General features: G+C 40.8%; 1 protein-coding gene across 1 annotated transcript; it reads left to right on the plus strand.

Annotated features, from left to right (window-relative positions):
* The first annotated feature begins 17,278 nt into the window (after nucleotides 1-17,278).
* On the plus strand, nucleotides 17,279-21,980 carry LOC6565587 (homeobox protein B-H1). Its single transcript, XM_001992666.2, has 4 exons — nucleotides 17,279-17,988; nucleotides 18,043-18,078; nucleotides 20,703-20,931; nucleotides 21,305-21,980. The coding sequence occupies exons 1-4, from the start codon at nucleotides 17,334-17,336 to the stop codon at nucleotides 21,933-21,935; spliced, it is 1,551 nt and encodes a 516-aa protein (XP_001992702.2). The 5' UTR covers nucleotides 17,279-17,333; the 3' UTR covers nucleotides 21,936-21,980.
* Nucleotides 21,981-25,693: the final 3,713 nt, after the last annotated feature.

The raw sequence follows: 25,693 nt of genomic DNA on the forward strand, positions 1-25,693 counted from the left end.
AAAAGTATTTCAATAACAATGATACATATTTTATATTATATTAATTTGTTATATTTTACTGCTGAAGGCTAAATACAAATGAAATACTTTTTAAACAATTTATTTACACAATTTTTAACACAATTTATGTTACTTAAGATCTTTTTTTTTTTACTGTGTACTTATGGTAGATACCTATATATATAACCCCTTATATATATATATAGATGAATGTATATGTAAACATGTGTGTGGTTGCCTACTTTTGTGCGCAATTAGAAATTAATTTTAGCGCAGTTTCGCCGGCCGCGTGCTCAGAGTGGGTTAAATGACTTTAATCACTTCCCATGGAACCAACAAGCCAACAACCACCACGCAAGTCAAGTGGCCCGTACCCACTCATCGTGGTGTGGGCTCACGTGTGCCGCTAAACCCTCCCGTTAGCCAGGACTAAGGTCCCCGGACCCAAATGCGAGTGAGTCGACGGCGGCAGGCATGATTTATGCTCGCCAGTGGCAACAATAACAAATCAACGGCAAGCGACGTCAGCAAAAAAAAAAAACAACAAAAAAAAAATACAGAAAAACTACAAACGGAAACAAAATACCGTTGGAAAGCACTTAAGGACCTTTTCATTAAGTGCGCAGCGCCGACGCCGACGACGGCGTCGATTGGCGGTCGGCGGTAGCGTAAAATTTACTCTCGAGCTGATTTGACATGTTCACAGGCAAATTAGTGTCGCCCTTTGCTGGCGGCACATTAATTTCAACGCTAGCCAGCAATGCCACACCACCGCACAACCCCCTTGCACCCCTGCGTGTTCAGCAACAAATTTTGGTCGACTGGCACCTAAAATGTTATTTAGCGCATGTTTTAGCCTTATTTATTAAAGCGAAATTATTGTTAATGAGCCGGGCGGAAAGCTAACCACCCAACCACACATCCATCGAGCCATCTAGCCATCCAGCCATCCAGCCATCAAGTCACCCCCACCAGCAACACCCACGGAGTTGACTTCAACGCAAAACCCAAAATCAGGCAATTCAAGAAATTCCGACGCCTTTTCGACATTAACGTGAAGTAAAACTGGCAAACTAATTGCGTGAATTTCGTCGAGCAGTCCGGGAAACTGTTTCGCCTTCGCTATCGCGCATTTAAACGAAGGCATTTGATTCTTGTGCCGATAGTGCCACAAAATGATTTAAGGCACCCACAAAATACATAGGCCAAGAACAGTGCAAAACAAAAACAATAATCACAACTGTCGTTATAAGCGCTCCTTCATGGAGTAGAAGAGGGGGCGGTGGATGGGTGGTCGGTTGGAGGGTTGATTGTAGATTGTTTGGCCGGGTAAAATGGCGTAAATATTATTTGGTTAGAGGAGAACCTATAAAATGTGTAACAAAAGGAAACTCATTTAAGATATTTATGAAGTACTTTGCCAAAGATTTGTAACGACCCAGCGACTTGTTTAGCTTGTATTTGTATATTTATGTACTCATATTTGTGTTTGTGTCTATATGTGTGTCTGTGTGGGCTGAGCATTGTAATGAAGGCTGGCTAAATTGGCTGGGTGGAGTTGTGGCCAATGTCTGGGCCTAATGAGCTTGAAATTGTGGTTATTGCGGTACATATGAGCAAGAAAACATGCATCACAACGCTAATAACAATAGAAGTCTGTCAAACTGAGTTGGAATGTTTGAATAAATCGGACAAGCTGATAATAAATTATAATATTTACTACAGATGGAATATCCACGAACACTTCGCCAGACCTAAGTCCAATGTCTGAAAAATTGTGAATTCATTTTAGTTTAAGAGTTCATTTCAATGACATACAAAAACTACAATCTCAAAGCTTGTGAGTTTGAAGGTGTGACAGGACACACACTTGCCTTGAGGACAAACCCATATAAGAATATGTAGGCAATTATCAATATTATAATCAGTTGTCAGTCAGTTAATCGGATTAAGTGTTAAGTGACAGAAAGAAACGAAATTTATTGTCCTTTGTCAGTCTTGTCTTGATGATACTTTTGCACTAAGCTTAAGAGTACCACTTAAACTATGACTTTAAGATCGTCTTACGCACTCAATTGCTTCTCTTTCTTTAGTATAATCCACTCATAATTGAAATGATATGATTCACAGTAGGCGAATTTCTAGAATTTCAAAATATATAAAGTTACTGGGTAGAGGTACCAGATCTGACATAAATCAAATGTCTCTCAGGCGTCTTCAGTCAACCACAATTTAAGGAAACATCCTCAAGTAATGGAGAACAATAGACTTAGAATACTTAATGGTCTCTTGACGGGACATTATAGACCAAGAAGTCACAGATAAGTAAACTAGGTGTAGTCTGTGGTGAACTCTGTCGATTTTCTGACAGTGAGTGGGCATCCCCTAAACCAGACAAAGAATAAGTGTTGATGGAAGAGCTATGGGCTTAATAGATCGAACTGCTTGCAGTGCTTGCCAAAGAGAAATCAGAGCAGTGCAGAGCGAAAGAGAATTTCTGCTATTAGCTCTGCTATTTCTCTGCTAAATTTCGCAGCAGTAGCAAAGGCAGAGCAATATTTCTATTGCTGCTACTGAGTAATCAGTTCAAACACTGACAATAAATGTAAAATTAAAATAAATAAATCAAGTAAGCTATATATTTGCCACTAGTACAAATTGTTTTATTAGCAATACAATAATGCTGCTATATATAAACAGAAAACATTGGGCTGTCATGGCTAAGTGCCTTATTTTTGCCTTGCTGTTCAATTGCTCATCGAGTGACCCATGACAAAGGAAGCCAACTGTTGTTTGTTCATCATTTCCACGTTGTAAAGTGGCTGGCTTTTGTTTGGGCCAAGTTGCGTGCTTGTTACATGTACTTTCCCACAAAACATACCCCGCCTTGCTATCATATTGAAGCGCATTTCCGCACACCCAAAGACAATGGACACACACACACACACACACACACACACGCACACATGCTGAGCCACACACGGCGCTCGAAGTGTAACAGAAAATTGTTTTGGCAATTAAAAAAAAGTTCGTTCGGCGAACAAGCAGGAAAATATCTATGTACGAAAAGATGATGGCGAATAGCTCAAAAAACTATACAGAAAAAATAAAATAAAAATTGCCGCATCATTTGAAATTCATTAGGTCGTAGGTTGAATATGTTTTTTCGGGTCGAGGTGTGGGGAATTGGGAGTTTGAAAGGGGGGAGGGGGGAGGAGTGAGGCAATTCAGTTCCTTTCTTGTTGCTCTGAAGGGAATAAATAAATCAACAGCCTCGCGTGCTTGACAGTTGGCCATGAGTAATAAAGATGAAACACTGAGAGAATTATTCCAAAATCGAGAGAGGGTGCAACGGATAGACAGAGAGAGAGAGAGAGAGAAAACGTGAGGCAGAGAGAGAGAGAGCGCGAGAGAGAGAGAGAGAGATGGTGAGAAGTCGTCAATCATGACAGTGAAATGTGTCAACAAACGTCAAACAACAACGGCCACAGTGCGGTCACAGCTTCATCAGCTGTCAGCCAAGGATGCGAGGATGCGAGGATGAGACTGTGGCCCGGCACTGGGCCCAGGATAAGCGCGCCTCTACATCAAATTGAGTGATGATCTCACAATGATTTGTCACAAAACATAAAACAACTGCAACAACTCTCTCAAAAAGCGACAGGAATACAATTGCAATGCATACAGAAACAAACCAAAATTACCCAACTTATAAATATATTTAACTTAATCTTTTATTGCTCGATTTTAAATGATAAAACATGAATTATTAACTTATCTTTTATCAGCAACTTTCAAGTTAGATTCCGATTTTGATTCTGAAATTCGACATTCGTTAAAGATGCGGTTCCGGTTTTTGTCATGCGACCTGTACAGAAAACGGTTATGGAAAAGGACTGCAAAGATAAATATATAAATAAATAGTTAGGGTAGCCCAATCGTACATGTGATAATGCAATTCATATTCAAGAATTGCATTATTTATAGTATAATTTAGCAACATTTCTGTGTAGCTGTCGACTTATTCTCATTTGCTTCTTACATTTGCTTAATGCGTTTATCGCACCTCTTTGTAATACTTGCATACCTTGCCACAGGCAATGTAACAATTAACAAGTTGGGAACTGTTCGCCCAAGGACCTGTTCTAGTCCTTCGTGTTGTCTGATATATATATACACAAACATACAACATTTTCATGCATATTTCATCTCGATATTATTCCAGCGTTTTATGCATTTGTGAGAAAAAAAAAAAACACAACGCAACGAAACATTTTTAATGCGTTTTATGCGTGCGCGCATTTTAAGTGACTAAAAATGCTAATCGGACAAATTAAATACCCCCCTCCTCCCCAATCGTATACTCTCTCTCTGCTATTCTCCCACTCTCCTCGGGCTCCTTATCTTTATCTATGTGTCTGTGTCTGTTAGTTAGGGCTCTTGGTCAGCGTCCGCTAAACGACGGTTTGTTTGGCTAACAACAAATGAGGTTTTGGCCCTGGGTGTTGCTGTCGTTGTTGTTCTTCTTGTTGTTTTTGTTTTTGTAATTTTACGCTAATGTGAAAGCAAAGTAATGCAAACGACCAAACGCTGACCAGGTGGTGTTAGGTGGAGTGGGATGGAGAGGGTGTTTTTCTTTTGCATGACCAACAAACAGTTTGCTGTTGTTGGTGTGTGAATTATTTTATGTGAATTTGATTGCGAGCGTTTATGCCGGAAAACACGCGGCCCATACCCCAAACGCTTCAAACTTCGAGTCGGCGTAGGGAGTAGGGAGTAGGGAGTAGCCTGTACTGGCTGTAGGCTGTAGGGAAACGCGAGTCGGGAGCCGGTAGTAAAAGTTTTCGTTAACAGGAACCCCATAGGGTTCGCATATGCGGAAACGGAATTGGCATAAGCCAAGTCTTGAGCTGAGAGCGAGGCACCAGCAGAGACCGCACAGTTTCCGAATGCATTTAAAATTCTATGCTGTGCCCAAGCTCAATGCTTGTTGCCCCTGCCACCTCTCTCCCCCTTATCCGCTCCCTCCACGTTTATCTTACACACTTGCGCTCTCCCGTATTAATCATAATTATGTAAATTTTCTTGCCACTGTGCCGGGGCCTTTGGTGGGCCTTTTTTTTTTTTTTTTGTGATTATAGGGGGAGGGGAGGGGGTGCTCTTTTTGTAGGTTGTTTGCACAATTTTCCACCTTTTATAGTACAGTTAATTTTCGTGCTCGTTGCGGGTTCGCGTTTTGCCCTTGCCTTTTTGCATAAAACATGACTGCGTGTAATAAAAAGTAAAAAAAAATAAATATATAAATACAAATATATATAAATATATATATATATATATATAAGGAGGGCAAAATAGAGAGCGAGTGAGGGAGGGAAATGTCAAGAATTTCCCAGTTCGTTTTGGAAACGTTTTTATGCAATTTATTTGTGTTGCGATTAATGCCAACGTTTCCACTGATTTTCATATTCGCTGGCACACACCAAAATACAGTAACTTATCAATGTGTGTGTGTCCGTCAAACTGGTCTATGAGTGGTAAACGTTAAGTCACTGTTTGACTTTTAAGTGACCCAAGAGCCCCCTCTAAGTCATGGCATCAGATTCTGAATCGATTTAAGATGAACACTTAAAGACAGTTTCGTCCGATTTGCATAAAATGCTGAAGGGTATTTTAGTCGATTATGAACTGCTTTGGGGATTATTGAAACATGTGTTACCCTTGTAAAATGTTGTAAAAATTAGGTCAGTTGAAAATCATTTTGTGTGTTCAATAATATCGGGAATGGAAAATCAGAAATCTGCGATGCGGCACAAATATTAAAAGTTTCGGATCGGGGTGGATTGATATTGAATTATTATTCCCGTGTTCATTCTTACTTTTCGGGAAGTGACTTTGATCCGCTTGTGAATCAAAACCATTTAAAAATTACTTTGAAATTAGTTTAAACAGCGAAAGTTGCCTTGAGAGGGGAACCATTGTTACAGTTCTGTATTAGCTCAAACAAGAAAATCTCTGTTAGCAGGTAATACAGCTCATTGACGTTTTCAGTCATAAATTAAAAATTGTACATATTAAATAATTGTGTGACTAAAGGAAATGTCCGTGCAAGGGAACTGCCCGTTAATAGGAGCTTTCACTGTATATATAATTTGTAGAGTGTGGAGACAAATATGTGGGTGGGAAGCGAAGCTAAGAAGTAGCTGCTATAGACTATAGGAGGAGAAGCACCTTGGCTTAGTTCAGGCCCGTCTAACTGCACCGGCAATAACATCAAATAATTAACTAATTAAAACCCAAGCAGCAACAACAACAACAACTGGCAGTAATCGCAAATTATGAGTGCGCGCTTTTTCCCGGGTTTGGGATCCAGTTACTAACTAACTTTAGTATCGCATATCAGCCTAGCTGCGGCAGAGGGGCGGGGACGGAAAACATTTGCCAAAACAGAGCCAGCAATGCCTGTGAAAAACCGCAACAAGCTCAGCGAGCAATTTTCACACAATTTGCAATGCGAACGAGATGGAAACAAATACCGCAAAGCAAAGCCAAAGCCAAAGCCGAAGCTGCAGCTGGAGCTGAAGCTGAAGCTAAAACTAAAGTCACAAGCAGCTTTAACTAGTTCAGTTGAGGGAGGGATTGTTGTTGTTGATGCTACTATAATTAAAACAGTTGGCTTGTTGTCTTGCTGCCAGGCGCCAAATTCAAATCAAAACAACAGCAAACAGCCAACAGCCAACAGCCAACAGCCAACGATGAACAACAAAGGCCAATTAAACATTTAGTTGTTACCGACCAGCTTCGAGAAATGCATTTTCATTATTGTAGGACTTGGACTTCCTCCTATGCATCCACACAATGATCGAAAGTCACCTATTTTCTTTCTTTTTCAAACCGAATGAGTTTCCGGCTTGGTACAAAGTAGTACAGCAATAGTTCGAGAATCATTTTAGTTCGTTCGAAAAAAATCAAAACTATTATATTATTATACAGTCAGATTTATAGAATTATATATTTAAATAGTATAAATATATATACACATTTTTAGCGACGTGTGTGGAGAAAACAATCATTGAAATATATTTGTATTCAATTTAAGTGTTGTTTTTTTTTTAAAAGATCAATACTGACTTAAAATCAATTCACTTATTTGGATACATTTTTAATTGTCTTTGCTGTTGCTGAACTGTGCTTATTTTTATAAGAATTTTATTGTTTTGAGTAATTAAGATAGAGAAAATGTTGTTTTAGGAGCAGGTTTATACAACGGACTGAACTGTTAACCGAACCGAACCCAATTTACAATTCCCAAATGTTTCGGACTGATTGAACTGGTTAACAATCTTGTTCTAAAAATAACAATGAAAGGACTAAGCAATTTCTTCGAAAGCTAAATAAACATTGCCACACATAAGAGGTATGCCTGCTGTTTCGGGTAAGACGAGCAAAAAGCTCGCACAACTCAAGTTCTACAATGCCATTAACTTTGTTTTACTTTCATTAATCATACGCAGTGTGTGACGCAAAGAAGGCAATTGAAAATGATGAAAATGGGGGGAATGGGGGAAATGGTCAAAAAGTGTTGCCGTCCAATTGATTGATTGATTGACTGCGCAACAAACTGGCTAAGTGCGTTTTGGTCATTTGTCACGAAAGCGAAACGAAAGTGTCCAATGGATGTTAAACGCCATACTCAGGGGTTGCTGCCACAGCACAGCACAGCACAACACAGTACCGAGACCCACCACCACCCCCGCCCCAATCCACCCACTTGGCTGGCTGGCTGGCTGCATATGCAAAGCGCAACTAAACAGCGCTAAAGAGTACAAAGTGTTGTTGGGGTTACCCCCTTAAAATTTGCACGCGTTCACGTTAAACGCTGAAAATTAAAAGGCAACAACGTCGCCAGCCGACCAGCCCTTAACCACTCAATGCCACCCAACCACCCAACCTCCCCGCTAATCCCAATGCTGGACTTGCATTCAATGCAGTTTCGTGACTCGTTTCGTCTTTGACACCAAAAGTCTGCCCACACTTAGTGCAACAACAACAACAACAACAACAACGAGTCGAAGGCTCTAAAAGGCTCTTTTGTAAAACCAACCCAAGCTTCAGCAACCCCAACCCCATCTCCGCCCCTAACCCTGTGCGGTGCTGAAGCTGACCAATTGTTACGATTGCATGCTAACATTGTAATTGATTGCCTAAGCTCAATTTTGGTGTGGCGAGGGGGGGGGGGGGGGAAATGGGTGTTGCAGGAGAGGGGATGTTGTTGCTGTTGGTAATTTGATTGCGCAATTTGCGCGCATTGTGTTGCATAGTTTTTGGCGCGCGAGCCTGCATGCCGCATGCCACAAGCTGCCCGGTAGTGCCCAGGCACCATCCTCGCAATGGATTTGGGTCTGGGTTTGGGTTTGGGGCAATAAAAACGCACGAAACCGCCAACGAACATGACATGCATTTATGTCACGTCACATGTGGAACACGCATGGCCAACACCAACACCAACACACACACACACACACACACACGCACACACTAACACACACACACGCCAAGACACGAGTGCAACTATTTTAATTGGCGGCATTCCGCAATTTTATGACTTTTAAAATTCTACATATATTTCATGCCTTTGCATGGCAAATGGCAAACATGCAACGTTGCCACACTTCAATTGGCTTTTGAAGGACACATATACAAGTGCAATGCAATGCGCAAGGATATGCCTGACTGAGGCGAATGCTCTTTTCTGTGGGGTCGAGGAGGAGAGGGGGGGGGGGGGGCGGGGCAACGCTCGCTTGTCCGCCCGGTTTGTTCTTGTTGTTGTAATTAGTGAGCTGCATTTCTTTGGCACTTTTGGTCGTGGCAATTAAGCAAACTAGCAGCGAGCACACACACACACACACACACACACACACACACACATGTATACATAGCCACAGTCACATACATACATACAAAATGAACAAGAATAAATCCCCCCGCACCGCATTCGGCTGCTCCAAAAGGATATGCAAAACCCGAATATGAAATTATGCAATTCAGCAGTGGAAAGTCGCCGCGGTGGGATGAGGCAACATGAGCATATATGCATATATATATATGTGTGTATGAATGTATATACAGATCAGACCTTCTGCTCGGAAAATGAATGGAGAACTAGCACTGCATGTGAGGCCAATAAACTAAACTGGAGGCCAAGGGCAGTGCTAGGCAAGCAAACTTGTACATTCAAGTTCGATTAATTGTTATCGAAAGTGCATGTATATAATTATCATATAATTTGAGTGAAAAGCATGCATGCGTTCGATAAATGTTTGAGTACTCAATCAATTGAGCGACAATCGATAAGTTATCGATTTCATAAGCATTTGTGTGTGTTAAGTTTATTTTATTATAATTACGCCTTAATGTATAACCACTTAGAATGTATCGATTGCTCATTTGAAGATAAATCGATACGTTTCTATAGTTTTTTTTAATTAATATCGAATAATACAAATTTTCCCCTATATATGCACATATATTTAGATAGATTACCGCCGAATGGCATCATTTTCAATGTTTTCACTCACAGCTCCAAAGTCGTCGACAGATCCAACAGTTTATCGGCCTAAGCACTGCTCAGCGGGACGCAACTCAGTCAACCCATGTTGGAGTCCGAGTCCAAGTCCAAGTCCAATACTCAATCTGAACCTTTATTTTATTGTTTTTTATTCTTTTTTTTTTGCCACTGACAATAAGCGTTGTGCAGCTGCTGCAGTTGCAGCTTCAGCTTCAGCTTGAGCCAGAGCCAGAGCCACAAACACCTTTTATGGGGTGTCATTAAACGTGGACGGCGGAGATGCACTGGGGAATTTGTCGAGCGGGGGGCCAAGGGGACATCTCACAATGTTGCTGAGCGCTCTTTTTTTTATGGCTGCAACTTGGGCCCATTTTGCATTTCACTTTAATTCAATACGACTTAATTTCTTTTTGGACGACCGGCGAATGCAACCCGCAGCGACCATTCTTGCTGCCGAGAAAGGTGACGAGATAACCAAGAAACGGGCGGAGAGTGGATGCAAAGCGAGAAATGCTTATAAATGCCCAAATGCGCGTAGCCGATTAATTGCACATAAAAATTAACAATAATCAGCAGCAGCAGAAGCAGCACCTGACTATTGTTAAGTTAAAGTTGCAGCAGCAGCAGCAGCAGCAGAATACAGCCTGAGCCAGAGACGCAGCCACAGCCACAACCTCATAGTTATCACACCTTTTGTGGTAGGCAACGTGGGTTCAACAATGTTGCACTTTGAATGGCGGGCAACAGCATTTTTTATGTGCACCAAATTGAGTCATAAAATGCATTTTCACCTCCGCTGACTACAAAAATAAAAAATAAAAGAAAAAAAAAAAATACTGGAAACCCGAACTTAAAGTGCAACTGGCGAATAGCGACCAGCGGGTCTTAAGCGATGCATTTGAAATGCGCTTAGTTGATTTTAATGGGAACATGTAAATGTGTCCCAGTGGGCAAGGTGACAAGGGGGCAAGGTGGCAAGGTTGTCACGTTTAGCGAGGCTGCGTGCTTAATTAGGCATCAGGTGCGCCTAGGCACAATAAGAAACGCATAAAAGTCAAACTTCTTTAACTCAAACCAACAGCTGCCAAATAAATGAAGAAAGATAACAAAAAGAAACATTTATATCCTCTTTGAGCTGGACAAACATTTTCAAATAAATAATAAGGGTGTGAAATCGTTGTCACGAATGATATAAAATATCAATACCATAAGGTTTATGCTTTATTCGGCTGAAAGTTTTTTCCAATGTGAAATTTCCCAAATCTTAAAGATACTCCAACAATTTTCAATAAAAACATTTTAATTTTTCATCAAATTAAATTTGTAGGTGATGGAGATGGAATGTAATGAATACTGAATGAATTTGATCTTGAATCGCTCAAATTGAAAGTTCGGTTTCACTCTACATTTAAATTTATTATTGTATAATCAGTAAAAGATCCATGATGACATTCAGGACTGAAGCATTTAGGCATACAAAATATTCGATAGGCGTTAGTATCTGCATGATTTGATTACTTTTCGATTACTAACATCACTGAGCAATTTAATACAACATGTATTAATTTGTATTTAAATCTAAAATTAGCTGGCTGACCACAGTTCTGGTTTGATAATTTATCGATTGCGATTAATTATCGAGTATGCATAGGCGGATGATAGATATTGACATTAAGAATTCGTTGATAAGTCTGCGGCACAATTATCACTTTAAATTTATGGCAAGTGGTAACTGAAATCAAAACTGGAACTGGAACTGGAACAACGGCAAGCACAGAGGAGGAGCACAAGACAAAATTTGAAATGTTTTATGGGCGACTAAAAATTTGCCCAACCTGGCCGATAAGAGGAGCCCAGCAACACAGCAACTTAATGACTAACAACGACAGACTACGGCGAAATGCTGCTGGCAACGACTTGACAAACACCCTAACATAGCCCAGCCAACCAACCACAAATGGTAGTGGACAAGTGGCAAGCTGCATGTGAAATGAACAGTGCCGGTTGCCGACCAAGTTAACAGCAGCACGAGAAGGTGTTGATTGTGGCCTTTTGTGAACCTCTCAGCATCTCAGCCAAGTTGGCAACTCAGCAACTCTTTGTGACCATAAAATGTTTGCACAGGTGCCAAAATCATTTTCGTAGCCGGCAGTTCAGTTCCTCAGCTAGATGCGTAGAATTTATAGGCTGGCGCGGGCACTAAAAATTTAAATTGCGGCCATTTAGTGGTCAGCACAAACAACAACAATACCAACAACAGTCACAAGAACAGCAACAACAACAACTCCTAAGAGCCAAGCATCAAACGACATCAATTTAAACGAGCGCCGTTCAACGGAGCATCCTTTATTTATTCATATGCATACGCTTTCAATGGGTATTCTGATATTTTAACGCATTTGAGAAGGATATTATGTATATTCTTGACGGGATAGTGGGGAAATAATGTTGAGCCGATAAGTGCTCAAATCAGAGCTGATCTGTTCATATTGCATTAATAATACAGTGTAACACAGATCTAGGATACGATTAAAAGGAACCACAGCCAACAGATTCTGCAATATTATCTTATAAAAAATTAAATCACTTTATGTTTAATAACATATTTGATAAGTCGTTGAATAACTATGCCTGCTAGGGTATTAAATATCCGACCACACCGAAGATCGCTTTTCATTTTTGTTTGCCATGGTACACTGAGAAAAAATAGATAATCTTCTACTTGCTGTTGAAAACCGGCTAAGATAAAAAAAAAAAACAAAAAACAAAATAGAACACAAAAAAACGCTATCAAAGATTTAATGTTAATTTCAAGAATTTAATTTCGATTGACTTAGAATTAAGAACTTGATTTTTTCAGATTTTTAGTTTATGCCTTAGTTAATAAATATTTTTTTAAGCTGAAATTCATTACTGGTTTCTCAGCGTGCAGAGTTATTTTTTTGGCCTCAGCTGTCCTTTATCTCAGTTCATTTTGTTGTTGTTGTTGTTGGCGTGCTGGCTGATCTGGAGCAGCGATAAATTGGAGCCACCTTTGTTGGCCCCTTGTCCATTGTTGTTGACAAATCAGTTGACGTCGCGACGGCACACGCGCTGCCCAGTTCGGCGTTCTTGGAGTCTGTTTTATTCGGCAGACCCGTTGTCACCTACAAAACCCATTTACCCCCACGTCGCGACTGTCACACGGTCGCATCCCAATGGACCGTCGTCGTCGTCGTCGTCGTCGTCATCGTTGTCGTTGTCGTCTTCGAAGGGCAACACATTAAAAGTAAATTAACTTATCAGCGACAAAGATCAGTTATTTTATTACGTTTGTCCACGCAGTAACACGAACATTATAATATCAAAGATGCCGATTAAGATTCTCAATGAAACTGAGCGATATGCAGCCACATCCACAGCGATAAGGACAGATATATCGAGCAAGGCAATAAAGAGGTAAAAAGATGGCTAGGGAGGGTGAGAAATAGGGGTAGATAGTTGGTAGTTAAATCACTCAGTTGCCTAGCTGCTATGCTTTATGCTTTGTGTGGACAACTTGCTGGAAATCCATCTAGTTATATATAGATCTCTAGCGATCTCTACAAATTTCGATTAGCTAACGAGTTTGCAGTCTCTGCATTTATCTGTCATCCAAATGACCATTAGACGATTGTAATGAAATCCCAAGCAACTCAAATATTTGTCTGAATCTTCCACATTTAAAGTTGTGACTAAAGAGTGAATCAACACTTAAGATTGTCCCATCGACATCTACATCTTGATAAGTAGTATTTTATGAGTCTGCACATAACACTCTGGGTTATAGCCTGCACATAAATATGCATAAAACTTACAGATTTCCAGAGGATTTCCCGTTTAGCTATAGGCTCTGAAGGAAGCACAATATATACAGTCCCCAATCAAAATAATGTATATATAATATTATTTATATGATTTAATATCAAGTTTTAATTTAGATGACTAGAGCCTTCATTACTAAGATAAGGCTTGTAGCACCAGGAACAAAATTATGAAAGCATATATTTAAAAGAAAACTTTGTATGTTTCTCCCTGAATTTCACTTATATTCGGGATACAAAATAGAATACTCTGAATCGCTTGGCGCAGTCAAGCACCTTTGCTGTTATTTGTAAATGTTATATAAATTGTAAATAAAATATATTGCATGCTCATTTATAAGGTGTCAATAAACTGAAGCTGAAATCCTTGAGCTCGAAGATCGGCGCCACAGGAGTCTCTGAGGCACAAGCCACAATTCAGAAATACCGCCGGCAACGCAGAGTATTTCTCTCTCTCTCTCTCTCTCTCTCTCTCTATGTATATATATATATATATATATATATCTTTTCTCTCTATATATCTTGCTCGCTTTGACTCTGTCTTATCTGGCTAGTTGGTGGGCTTTTTCTTTATTTTTGGGCAGGAGGGAGGGGCATCTACTCGCCTGGTTGGCTGACTAACTGACTGACCGGCTGGTTGGTTGGCTGGTTGGTTTGTTGGTTGGTTGGCCGCCTGTGTTGCGGATGTTGTTAACAGCAGAGCAAACACATTGATAAGGCAGTAGAGTCAATAAATTAGTGAACATTAACTGGCAAACAAACACGCTAATTAGATAGTTAGATAGCCAAGTTTGCAAGTCAGACGGCTGCCAGCAGCAACAAAATTCGCAGAAGACTGTGGACAAGGAGGGCGGGGGAGGGTAGCAGGGGGTTTGCTCAGTTAGAGACGATGGCATAGCCTTCCTGTGGCAGCGCTTGCGAATGCACAAAATAACGACCAGAAAAACTGGCAAGTATCCAGTTTGCACACCAATAGCAACAGGGTGAGGATCTGTGGAGCGGGTGAGAGGAGGAGGGTGCCGGGATGACAGCCAGCCAGCCAGCCAGCCAGCCAGCCAGACAGACAGACAAACAGACAACTGGCAACTGCGCATTGCGCATTGCGGTTGGTGACTTTTATACAAAACTATATATATGTTTGTACAATTATTTTAAGCATTCAATTGGAATTCGACCACAGCAGGCAGAAGGAGGCGACCGCAGGATACTTTTGCCTGCCGCTGGCAATTATATGCATTTAAATGCAATAACCGTCATCAGCCGGGATGAGCACCAGAATGAATGAGCAGCCAGTCAGCCAGTCAGTCCATCAGTCAGTCATTCAGTCAGTCACAAAGTAATTTTTGTGTGCATTGAGACTAATTATTTTAAATGCGCTATCCCGCAATTGAAGTGCGCGCATGCGTTCCAGTTCCCAGTTGCCAGTTGCCAGTATCCTGTGCTATCCTGTCGAACTGTCGTCCTGTCCTCCTGTCAGTTGGCTGCTCTAATTTCGTTGCGCCTTTTGCCACTAACCGCACTAACAAACGACTAATGACCTGACCTGAGCACAATTCCAATTCCAATTTCCCAGTCCGAATCAATATCAATCAAACGTTTGCCGCTCGACAAATTGCATTTTTTCTGTTTTCTGTTTTTTTTTCGGGTTTTTCGGCTTGAGCTCGGAACTGGTACACATCCGCTGTGAGAAGTAATTAGTGTACTGGGCTAATGCTGCTCCGGGGGCAACATGCGGCACACACAGTTTTGTGCGTCTCTGAGGCTGAGCTATTGGCGTGAAATTTTAATTGGCGCCCATGTTCAGCCACTTGAACCACAAGCAGACAACAGAAGCTGCCAACTGGTCAACTAGAGTGTATGAGTGTGTGTGTGTGTGTGTTTGTGCGAGTGCGAGGGAGAAGTAGCTATTTGCCAGCCAAAATTTGAACTTATTTACGTATTGTAGGTGTTCCATCTTTTGCGCCAAGATCACAATCGAATTAAGTGTTCACAGCATCTTTGAATTTTTGCAATATTTGATATCATTAATCATTAATATTTAAAGATGATGTTAAGGGAGAAAGAGACAATTATTATTCTTCTTGAACTAAACTTTAAATTGGAAACTTTTGTGACACACATTTAAATAGAAAACCAAACAAATAAGTAATCATTTATCGCTCCAAACTCACACGTTAAATTGCCAATGTTAAATGTTAATGGTATATAATGAACAAAATGCACAAAACTTAATCAAAGGAGCCATCAATTAGCAAATAAACAACATAAATTTAGTATAGAGATCTGGATAAGAAAATTGCAACATTGCGTAAATTAAAATTATATATATATTTATTCGACACATAAGTTTACAAAAAAGACACCATTTTTTTGTTGCTAAAGCCAATTTATTTTTATTGTTCTATTTTAACAAACCTATTTACTCCACGAGTCCCTAATGGGCTCTCCACAATTTAATTATAATTGTATAAGGAAATGGATACTTTTCTGATATTTTGATATTAAAACATCTTAATAGAAGTGAGTAAGTATGAATTGAGAAATTGCAAAAATTTTAGTACTTCAATTAATTTACTTTCTTTCTTGCGAGGTAGTTTTTAGTCATTACTTAGAGTCAGATATACAACATTGGCCATAACGAAAATGTATTTTAGTTTTTACTATTATGCGTCAATTGGAGCATTAGAAGAGAGAAAAATCTAATTAAATTTGGAATCGGCACCAGATATTATTCATTTATTTTTTCCACTCAAGATGCAAAATCTGTGGACTGCCGATAATTGATCCTTTCGTCGCAGTATCATAAGCGCCATTTTGTGGAGCCCCAAGGCGCTGCCAACTTGCTCGGTGCTCTGCGCTGCCCACTTGCGAGAAGCGAATAACAAAAACAAAAAAAAAGAACAACAAAAAACGAGAAAGAGAAAGACGCGTTCCTTGGCCCTTTGCCTCGCCTGTGCCTGTGTTTTTGACCGACATTCGCTTGACTGCTGCCTGCGAGCAGTTTGCTCTCGGCGCGCTCTCTCTCTCTCTCTCTCTCTCTCTCTCTTAACAAAGTTGCTATAAAAACTGGACGGGAAACTCACCACACACATGAACTGAGCGCATGTTGAGTTCGCGTTGCCCACCAACATGGCGCTGTGCACGAGCGGGATAGCAAGAGTGGAACAGCGACAGCACGCGGACAACAGCAACACCGCAGAGGGTGTGTGTGTGTGTGTGAGAGAGAGAGAGAGAGAGAGAGTGAGAGCGAGATGCTGTGAGAGAGGCAGCGCAGTCGGAGTCGAGTACAATTCGCAGCGTTCTCGCTTGCGCGCTAAACCAACACCACCACCATCACCGCCACCAGCAGCAACAGCAGCAGCAGCAACAACAGCAACAACAACAACAACAAGCAACAAACCACCACCTATGACAAAGTGGCAAAAAATTTGCTGCCGCCGCTGCGACTGCGAGTGACTGTGTGAGTTTTGTGCGGCAAGAGCGCTGCAGGTGCGTTTAGTCTCGTTTTGGCAGCCACTGCGCGACGACGTCCACAGCGCAGGCAAGAAACGTTGAAGCTCTGCAGATCTTTCAAAAAGTCGAACTTCAAATTCAAAGCTGAAAGCGAACGAAAACAGTGTGAAACACTTGGTTTATTCTCATCTTTTTTTCTTTGTTGCAACTGTGTGAATCTGTGAAGTGACGCGAGTGCAAGAGTGAATTCAAACTGAGAAACAGAAAGCGAAAAAACAAAACAAATCATTTTGCAGCCGTTGCTGGCAATGAAAGACTCAATGAGCATTTTAACACAAACGCTGCCGACAACAACAGCGAACAGCGAGCCGTCGCCACATCATAATCATCATTCGCCCCACTCGCACCACCACCATCATCATCATCATCTGTATCCGCTGCAGCAGCAGCAGCAGCAGCCGCCGCCGGTCAACATGTCCATGTCCAGCTCATCGAATCTGAAGCCAAATCGTTCCCGTTTCATGATCAATGATATTCTTGCGGGCAGTGCGGCAGCCGCCAGCGCTGCAGCATTTTACAAGCAACATCAGAACAACAACAACAATACTACTACTAATAACAACAACAGCAACAACAACAATAATAATATCAATAATAATAATAACAACAATAATAGCGAGCATTTGGAAACGGAATCGGAGCCAACAACGCCGCCTAGTTCAGTTTTGGGACTTGCACCACCGCCGCCACCACATCAGTTGGCGCATCAGGCGCACCCACATGCGATCCATGTCCACCACCAGCAGTCACATACACATCCGCATCCACATCCGCATCCGCATCCACATCAGCATACGCATTCACTTCCGCACACCAAACTGACCCATTTTGGAAGCACCGCACAGCTGGCCACCAACGGCCTAAGCGTGGCACATTATGCAGCGGCAATGCAACAGCATTATGCAGCAGCCGCCGCAGCAGCAGCGGCGCGAAACAATGCAGCAGCAGCAGCCGCAGCGGCAGCAGCGGCGGCTGTGGCAGCAGCAACTGGAGCCGGTGAAGCGCCGACGCCGTCGGCTGATCTTGATGATAGCAGCGACTACCACGAGGAGAACGAGGACTGCGACAGCGATGAGGCGGGCAGCGGAGGTGGTGGTGGCGGTGGAGGTGGAGGAGGCGGAGGCGGTCACATGGATGATCACAGCGTTTGTAGTAATGGTGAGGTGAGCTTCTGTATTATTTTGGGGGGAAGGGGCGCCAGAGAAATCCACAGATAGATCAGCATTGAGAGAACAACAACAATAAATGGAGAGAAAGAGAAAATTGGAAAAAACGTTTTGAGGATGTTGCAATTGAAGGCAATTGACTGCTAAAGTTAGTTAGTTGTGATAATTGAGTTTGTTTCCCCATCTATATATATATCTATATATAATGAGGCATTTCAAAGTAATTGCAACTGAAAGTCTTGTCATGCCTGAGAGCTGATTAGATCACTATTCAAAGAAATGACAAATGCTTTTCGAATTAGTGAACGGCAAGAACAGAAATTGATTTATATTATAAATAAACGCTGATCATTAATTAACTAACTGATATTATGCATGTACCATGACATAACAGTTAAAATATAACAGCTTTTGACATATAACTCAATTAATAACCTTAGTTAACGTGTAAAAGGCAAAAAGGCAGTCAAAGCCACTGTGAATCGTTTACCAATAAATTCAACTTTTCAATAAGCCAAGTAATTTTAATGCGATTGCTTAAATGTACATTATGGTAATCGGGAATACTGAGCACTTAATTGAGGGTACGATAAATGCATGCATTTTATGGAATATATTAAAGGTTGTATAATAACAACTTAAGCTTTTTGACCGCTAAGAACTTGTTCACTTTCGACTTCAAAGTCTTTTCTGCTTGGGTATAAATACAAACATTAAGAGATCTATACACATTTGTATTAAACGACTCTATAAACTAGGCGCTTATTAAATGAATATTAATTGATTTTGTACTCGATTTCAATGCGAAAGCATTTACCATGGCATATGGGATGATAATATAGGCACAGCGATAACCAATCGCAGTTTAAATCACCACCCTCTCGCTCGCTCTCACTATATCTCTCTCTCTCTCTCTCTCTTTCTATGTTTATATGTGTATGCTTCTCTCTCTCCCTCTCTTTATCTATCCGTGCAGCTGTCTGGCTGTCTGAGTGAATGTCCCAAGTTCGTTGCCAGAGTCTTTTGTTTGTGTGGACGCAGCCGCTTTGCAAAACAAACTGTAAAAATTGCCATGAGCATGCCATATTCTAGTTATTGTCGGAGGTGTTGTGGGACGCCGGGAGGGCATATAGGCGGGGGCGACTTTTGGATACAGCTGAAAAATTGCATTTTCACGCTTTGTTTGCTTTTGCCAGTGCTTTTTGCCTCTTTGCTGGTGCATTCTTCATTTCCTAAATGTGCATTTGTCTGCCAGCAAAATTGTTTAAACAGTTAACAACAACAACAACCACAGCTGCAAAGAATAATGGCACAGTTTGGGGGCGTGGCTGCTTGTGAAGTCCAAACGCAACTTACACATATAATTTTTGTGTTTTTTTTTTTTTTGGTTTTTTGTCATTTTTATTTTTATTTTTTTTTTTGTTTTTGTTGCTACTTGCCGCACACAACTAATAAACGGTTGTCTCTTCTGCTGTTCCTTCTATTTCTCTCTGGTGGTAAATGTTAGAAAAAAAATGCATTAAAACCCAGATCAATGTGTGTGTGTGTGTGTGCGTTTTTGCGTGCCAGATGAATCTTCAACTCTCGTCAACCATTTATTACAGCAATTTCCTGTGTGCAATTGCAATTTTATAAACGGTAGTCGAGTCTTGTTGGCCCAGAGGCATTAGGCTCAACGCCCAGCCAGCTCTGACGACCACAAAGAGAGACAGAGAGCGAGAGAGAGAGAGAGAGAGAGAGAGGGAGAGAGATGAAGTGTAGGCAACTTGCTGTCCAATGTGATTTGCCTGCCAGCAGCGAAAGTTGCGGCTCTCTTAAGCATCTGCCTCTTATTTTTTTTCTGTTAATGTGACTTCACTGCAATTCTGTTTTCAAAAATGAAACTTGGTAATTGCGAGCAGTAGCTTGATCTTTTTGCGCTTTTTTCTTTTGTTCAGTTGCGAGCTTAAGGGCAGCAGTTAGCATTTTTCTAGTTGCCTGGTGAGCGAGGCGCGTTTAGTAAACAGTTTTGCTAAGTTTTTTTTATCCAATTTAAAGTTTACTTTGGCCTAAACGCGTACGCGGTAAGTTCGCGCTTTTTAACTAATTTAACGCTAGTGAGCTCGTGTTCTGGCTTGGCAAAAAGTGGCCCTGGACTTGGCCCTGGACAGAGCCCAGACGCTTATCACCTAACCGCAATCAGACAAATTTACATAAATTGTGTGTACTAAATGGAAAACGGGTAGGCAACAAACCAGACAGGGGTGGAAATGGCTAATGCGAAAGGGCCAGAAGGTATGAGCAACGCAGCCAAGTTTAGACATGTTGCTACACACATTTATTACACTTACACTTACACACACACACACACAGGCTGAGCAGAGAATGGCCAAGAGGAGAATGCGTTGAGAACGGAAACGGGCCTAAACTGTGATGTGTTAACTGTTAACTCTTAGCTGCTGCTGAGTTGATCGACTGATTTAGCTATGCAAATTGTGGCAGCTTTCGCAGATACCGTTAGAATCGTTTGCAGCTTAACATATAACAATATAGCATTAAAATATTAGATTCAATTTAACTTAGCGTACCACAGCTTACTTACGCCCCTGATTGTTTATTGCTTGCCTTTTTTTGTAGGTGGCAAGGATGATGATGGCAACAGCATCAAGAGCGGCTCCACCAACGACATGAGCGGGCTGAGCAAGAAGCAGCGCAAGGCGCGCACCGCCTTCACCGATCATCAGCTGCAGACACTGGAGAAGTCATTCGAACGGCAGAAGTATCTCAGCGTCCAGGAGCGACAGGAACTGGCGCACAAGCTCGAACTGAGCGATTGCCAGGTGAAGACCTGGTATCAAAATCGAAGGTGAGTCAGAATCATAATCAATCTAGCCTTTCAATTATTTTTAAAGCCAATTCACACATGCCCATGGAAAGATCCACTTACAATTATAAGTAAATTCTAGAAAGACCAGATGAGTGGGTAAATATAAATATTTATTTACATACTAAGGGTTGTTGAAGGATTATAATAAATTGGCATAAGCAAACTAGAAAAAAGTATATATATTATATATAAATATGACATTGCTGTAATGGGGATATTTGGCTTACGCCAGCTGTTGTTTTACGTATTGTTTATTGCCAGAACTATGTTTAAGATATAGAAATAATTGTGTAGAAAAGAATTGGCACATTTTCTTATTGACAATCGAACTTTTCGCATTTTTCTCCTGCAGAACTAAGTGGAAGCGACAAACTGCCGTGGGTCTCGAGCTGTTGGCCGAAGCGGGCAATTTTGCGGCGTTTCAACGTCTGTACGGCGGTTCTCCGTATCTGGGCGCATGGCCGTATGCGGCTGCTGCCGGCGCTGGCGTCGCAGCAGCTGCTGCTGCTCATGGCGGACCTTCCCACTCGAGCATCGATATCTACTATCGACAGGCGGCGGCGGCAGCCGCGATGCAGAAGCCATTGCCCTACAATCTGTACGCGGGCGTGCCGAGCGTCAGCGTTGGTCCGATGGGCGCAGCCGCCGCGCCCTTTTCCCATCTATCCGCCTCCAGTTCGCTGTCCTCGCTAAGCAGCTACTATCAAAGCGCAGCGGCGGTCGCAGCGGCAGCCAATGGTGCTGGCGGCGGTGGTGGTGGTGGTGCGGTAGGTCCGCCACCGGCAACGGCGCCAACTGCTGGCATGGGCATCATACATAAGCCACAGCCGCTGGTGACCGGTTCACCAGCTCGTCCGTCGGCAGCCAGTCCGGGCCATCCGCCGTCGACGCCCAGCCCGACATTGAATCCGGGCAGTCCACCAGGCCGATCCGTGGACAGCTCTCAGGCGCAGTCCGATGATGAGGATCAGCTGCAGGTGTAAAAAGTTTAATATTAAAAAAAAAAACAAAGCAAAAGCAAAAACAAATCAAGCCATTTTCAAGCATTTGTTTCCCAAACCCAAAAAGGCCAGGTGGGCGAAAGCGGAAGGTGGAGTCCGTGGGTGTGCGTGGGGGGGTTGGGGGGGGGGGAATGTATATACATGTGTGTGTGAGTGTGTGTGTGTGTCTTTATTTATTTTTTTGCTTCTAGTAATTTATTCAATAAAATAACTAACAAAAGATATATATAAATCAATTTTTTTTTTGAGGTTAGCTTTAAGATATACGATGTATTAATATTTATTTAAATGTTGTAAAAATTAGCTGCCAAACAATTAAATCTAATTAAATAATGAGAACAACAACAGTGTTAAGCTAACCACAACATGTATTATCGCAAACGAAACAAAAAAAAAAATACTTTTTTGTAGAAATTGCATTTTTTTTTTTGTTTAAACTATTTTTTTTTTTTAATTAGAATAAACGTGCTCGTTGTATTTGTAATATAAATGTAATTCAATCCAAACATTTTTTTGTCTAAATAAATATGATAGAAATATAAACACAATTTTTTCTAAACAGAAAAGAAGGAGAAAGAATGGAGTACGAGGGCTAGCATAAGATCGAGGACGAGAATAAGGACGATAATGATGACGATGTGCGGGCCAACCCCTAATGATAAAAATTGCATGTAAAATGCATTTAACCGCAATTAGTGCATTTATTGGGCCAGAAGCAGACGCAGAAGCAGAAGCAGAAGCGAACGTCTCGCATATTGAATAACACCAGCGACTAGTTGGCCAGTTGGCTATAACTGCACTAGCTGCAACTGCCACTGCCACTGCTACAGTTATGACCATGTCCAGTCAGCTTTTGGCCAGGCTACATTGCGTTGCGTGCAACGGTGCCAACATGCAACTGAGCGCTGCAGGCCAAGCCAAGGCAAGCCTTTCAGTTTAGCTAAGGACACCTGACAAGCTCACAAGCTCAACAGCTTATGCTCCACAAGAGCATATTGAATTTAAAGAAAAAAGAAAAAAAAAAACAAAACGAAACATAATGGTTCACAAATTACAGTTTTATGACTAATGAAAACCAAATAAATATATGTAAAAAATAACTGCAATTTACATCGAATATGCAATTTTGGGAAATTTGAGACATTTTTTGTTCAATTGAAATTCGAAAAGAGGTGCATTAATTGGTTTTTGTAAGCCACATAGATTTAATTATTAAATATAAATAATATTTTGAATAGAAATTTACTGAATTGTGCTACAAAATAAGCATGGTCTAAGCAATGGAATTCAAACCGATATATTGAAAATTTTGGTCATGGCTTTGCGAGTATTCAGCAGGGCATTAGGCCAGTCGGTATGGCCGTCTGAGCTAGCGCTTTTGCCCTGACCAAAACTTTTCTGCTGCACGCTTCTTGGTAGCACACACACAGGAGAAAGAGAGAGAAAGAGAGCGAGAGAGAGAGAGAGTCAGAGGAGAGGGGGAAACTCGCGCGTTTCTCTGTTTTGCGCCTTCGTCGACAAATTGGCCGCAATGTTAATGTTGGTTTAAAACAAAAGCGACGCTTGGTAGGACAATAAATGCAACGGCCGAGAACAGCAGCAATAATAGCAATAACAATGCTACAATGCCCGCAGGGGGGAGTTGGGCAACCGTTCATTAAAGACAAATGACACAAAACCTGCACCATGGATATGCCCTCTCTGTTCCCCTCTTCCCCTCTGCCGCTGCATGCTCAATTAAACATGAGCGTTGTCGGTAGCCAAATGTTGCTAATTACTGCAATAGTACCAGCAATTGGCGAAAGTGTCTGTCCAAAGAGCTGGCTAAGTGCAACCAGTGTTGATCAACAGCACATTCGAAAAACACACACAATTAAATATATAAAAACTCTATCCGGTCTGCTTTGTCACCAAAACAAAATCGATGGCTTCAAAAATACAAATATGCACATACATACTTATTATTAATTTATCCACCAGTTAATTTATTAATTATTAATCATTTTTAATCTTAAGTGGGTCTGATGCGTCGGGTATTATAAAATTCACATGCTCTATTAGCTGAGTTAATTTCTTAGTATCTGTATTGAATGGATATATTAAAAACCTTGTTGCATGTTTAAAACACGATTATTAAGTTATTTATTTTATTTTAATAATGTTTAGTGTTGACTAAAAACAGTAAATTAAATGATATACAATTAAAAATTAAAAATTAAATGTGAATTTAAAATAAAAATAATAATCTAGACTCAATTAACAAATTAAATGATATAAAATTGGGAATTAATGATTAAATACAAAATTAAAATATAATGAATAATTTAAACTAAGTAAACAAATTCGAAACAAATCTAAAATGAAATAAGAATAATTAAAACTAAAATAAAAGATTAGGTATGAATTATAAAATACAAATTTAATAGATAAATAAAGGGTTGAATAACTATTTCATATTCCAAATGGGAAATAATAATACAGCCTGGAACTTGACTCAGTTATTAATTTGTTCTTTTCACCCGTTTCACCATATCTGCAATATGATAAATTGAAAATAATTGTTGGATTATCTCTTCATTTGTATTTGACAACGACTTAGCGTAAATAATTAATTTGTTTATCTTTTAACTAAAGACTTTTCTTAGAATATTATGACAGCTTTTGTTAATAAAGGGGATCTTTTTTGTAGTTGGCAAAATAATAACTTGGATATTTTCTTTACTCTGGCACAAAGTCCCAAAGTTTCAAATATATGGATTGAATAAACATGTTACCATTCCTTAAAATAAAAAATATAATAAACGTATTCTGCTGTTGTCTTGACTCTGAGCACATAATCATAATTATGAAATATTTTTGATTACGGCAGCAATTATAAACAGAATCGTCCAAAGTAACTCGAGTAATCAGAATGTATTGGTCCTGACCAAATGTGGGGAAAACAAATGGGTAACGTAATTGGGTACATTTCATGCATAAATTAAAGGTGCGAACTAAAATAAACGAGAATATTGCGGATAATGTGGAGCGAGAGAGGGAGAGAGAGAGAGAGAGAGAGAGAGAGAGAGAGAGAGGCTTATCAGCGTATTTGTTTTCGATATCAGATACACACATACACGCATACACACATATACATATGTATCTGTGGCGTTCGTTTGATATGCAAACTTTGTCATCTGATGGATAGATGGGCGCCCAGCACCCCCGCCCCTCCGGGAATTGCGACGCTGATTGGGGAATTCGCCTGGCGCATTTATGAAATGAAGCTGAAATGCTCGTATTGGCTGCTTACTGTGCTGTAACATCAATTTGCATGGAAATCAGCAAAAACAAACCGCAGTCTGCCAAAGTATCTGATGCTGTTGTACACCCACCCTAAACCCTACACCCACCTGCACCGCTTCCCCACACCGCCCCTCAGCCTCCAAGGCTCAATATAATTGCCTACTACACACACGGCTGGCGTTTAAAATCGAAACAGAAACAGAATGGGAATGATGAGAATGTGCCCAACTCAAATATACGTCGTCAAAGGCCAATGTTTTTTTAAGTGTAGGCATGCAGCTAATCTTCATAACCTCGCGACTGCAAATCGGGGGGGGGGTAGGAAATCGATAAATTCGATATTCGCAAATCGATAAAAGCACATATATCCCATACTTTAAAGGCTAAAGTCAGCAAATTAGGTTAGCAGGTTGATGGCAATGTCCTTCAAAGATCGGCATATGCCACGCCCACCA

Source organism: Drosophila grimshawi, unplaced genomic scaffold (assembly GCF_018153295.1).
Source record: "Drosophila grimshawi isolate 15287-2541.00 unplaced genomic scaffold, ASM1815329v1 contig_848, whole genome shotgun sequence".
Classification (NCBI taxonomy): Eukaryota; Metazoa; Arthropoda; class Insecta; order Diptera; family Drosophilidae; genus Drosophila; species Drosophila grimshawi.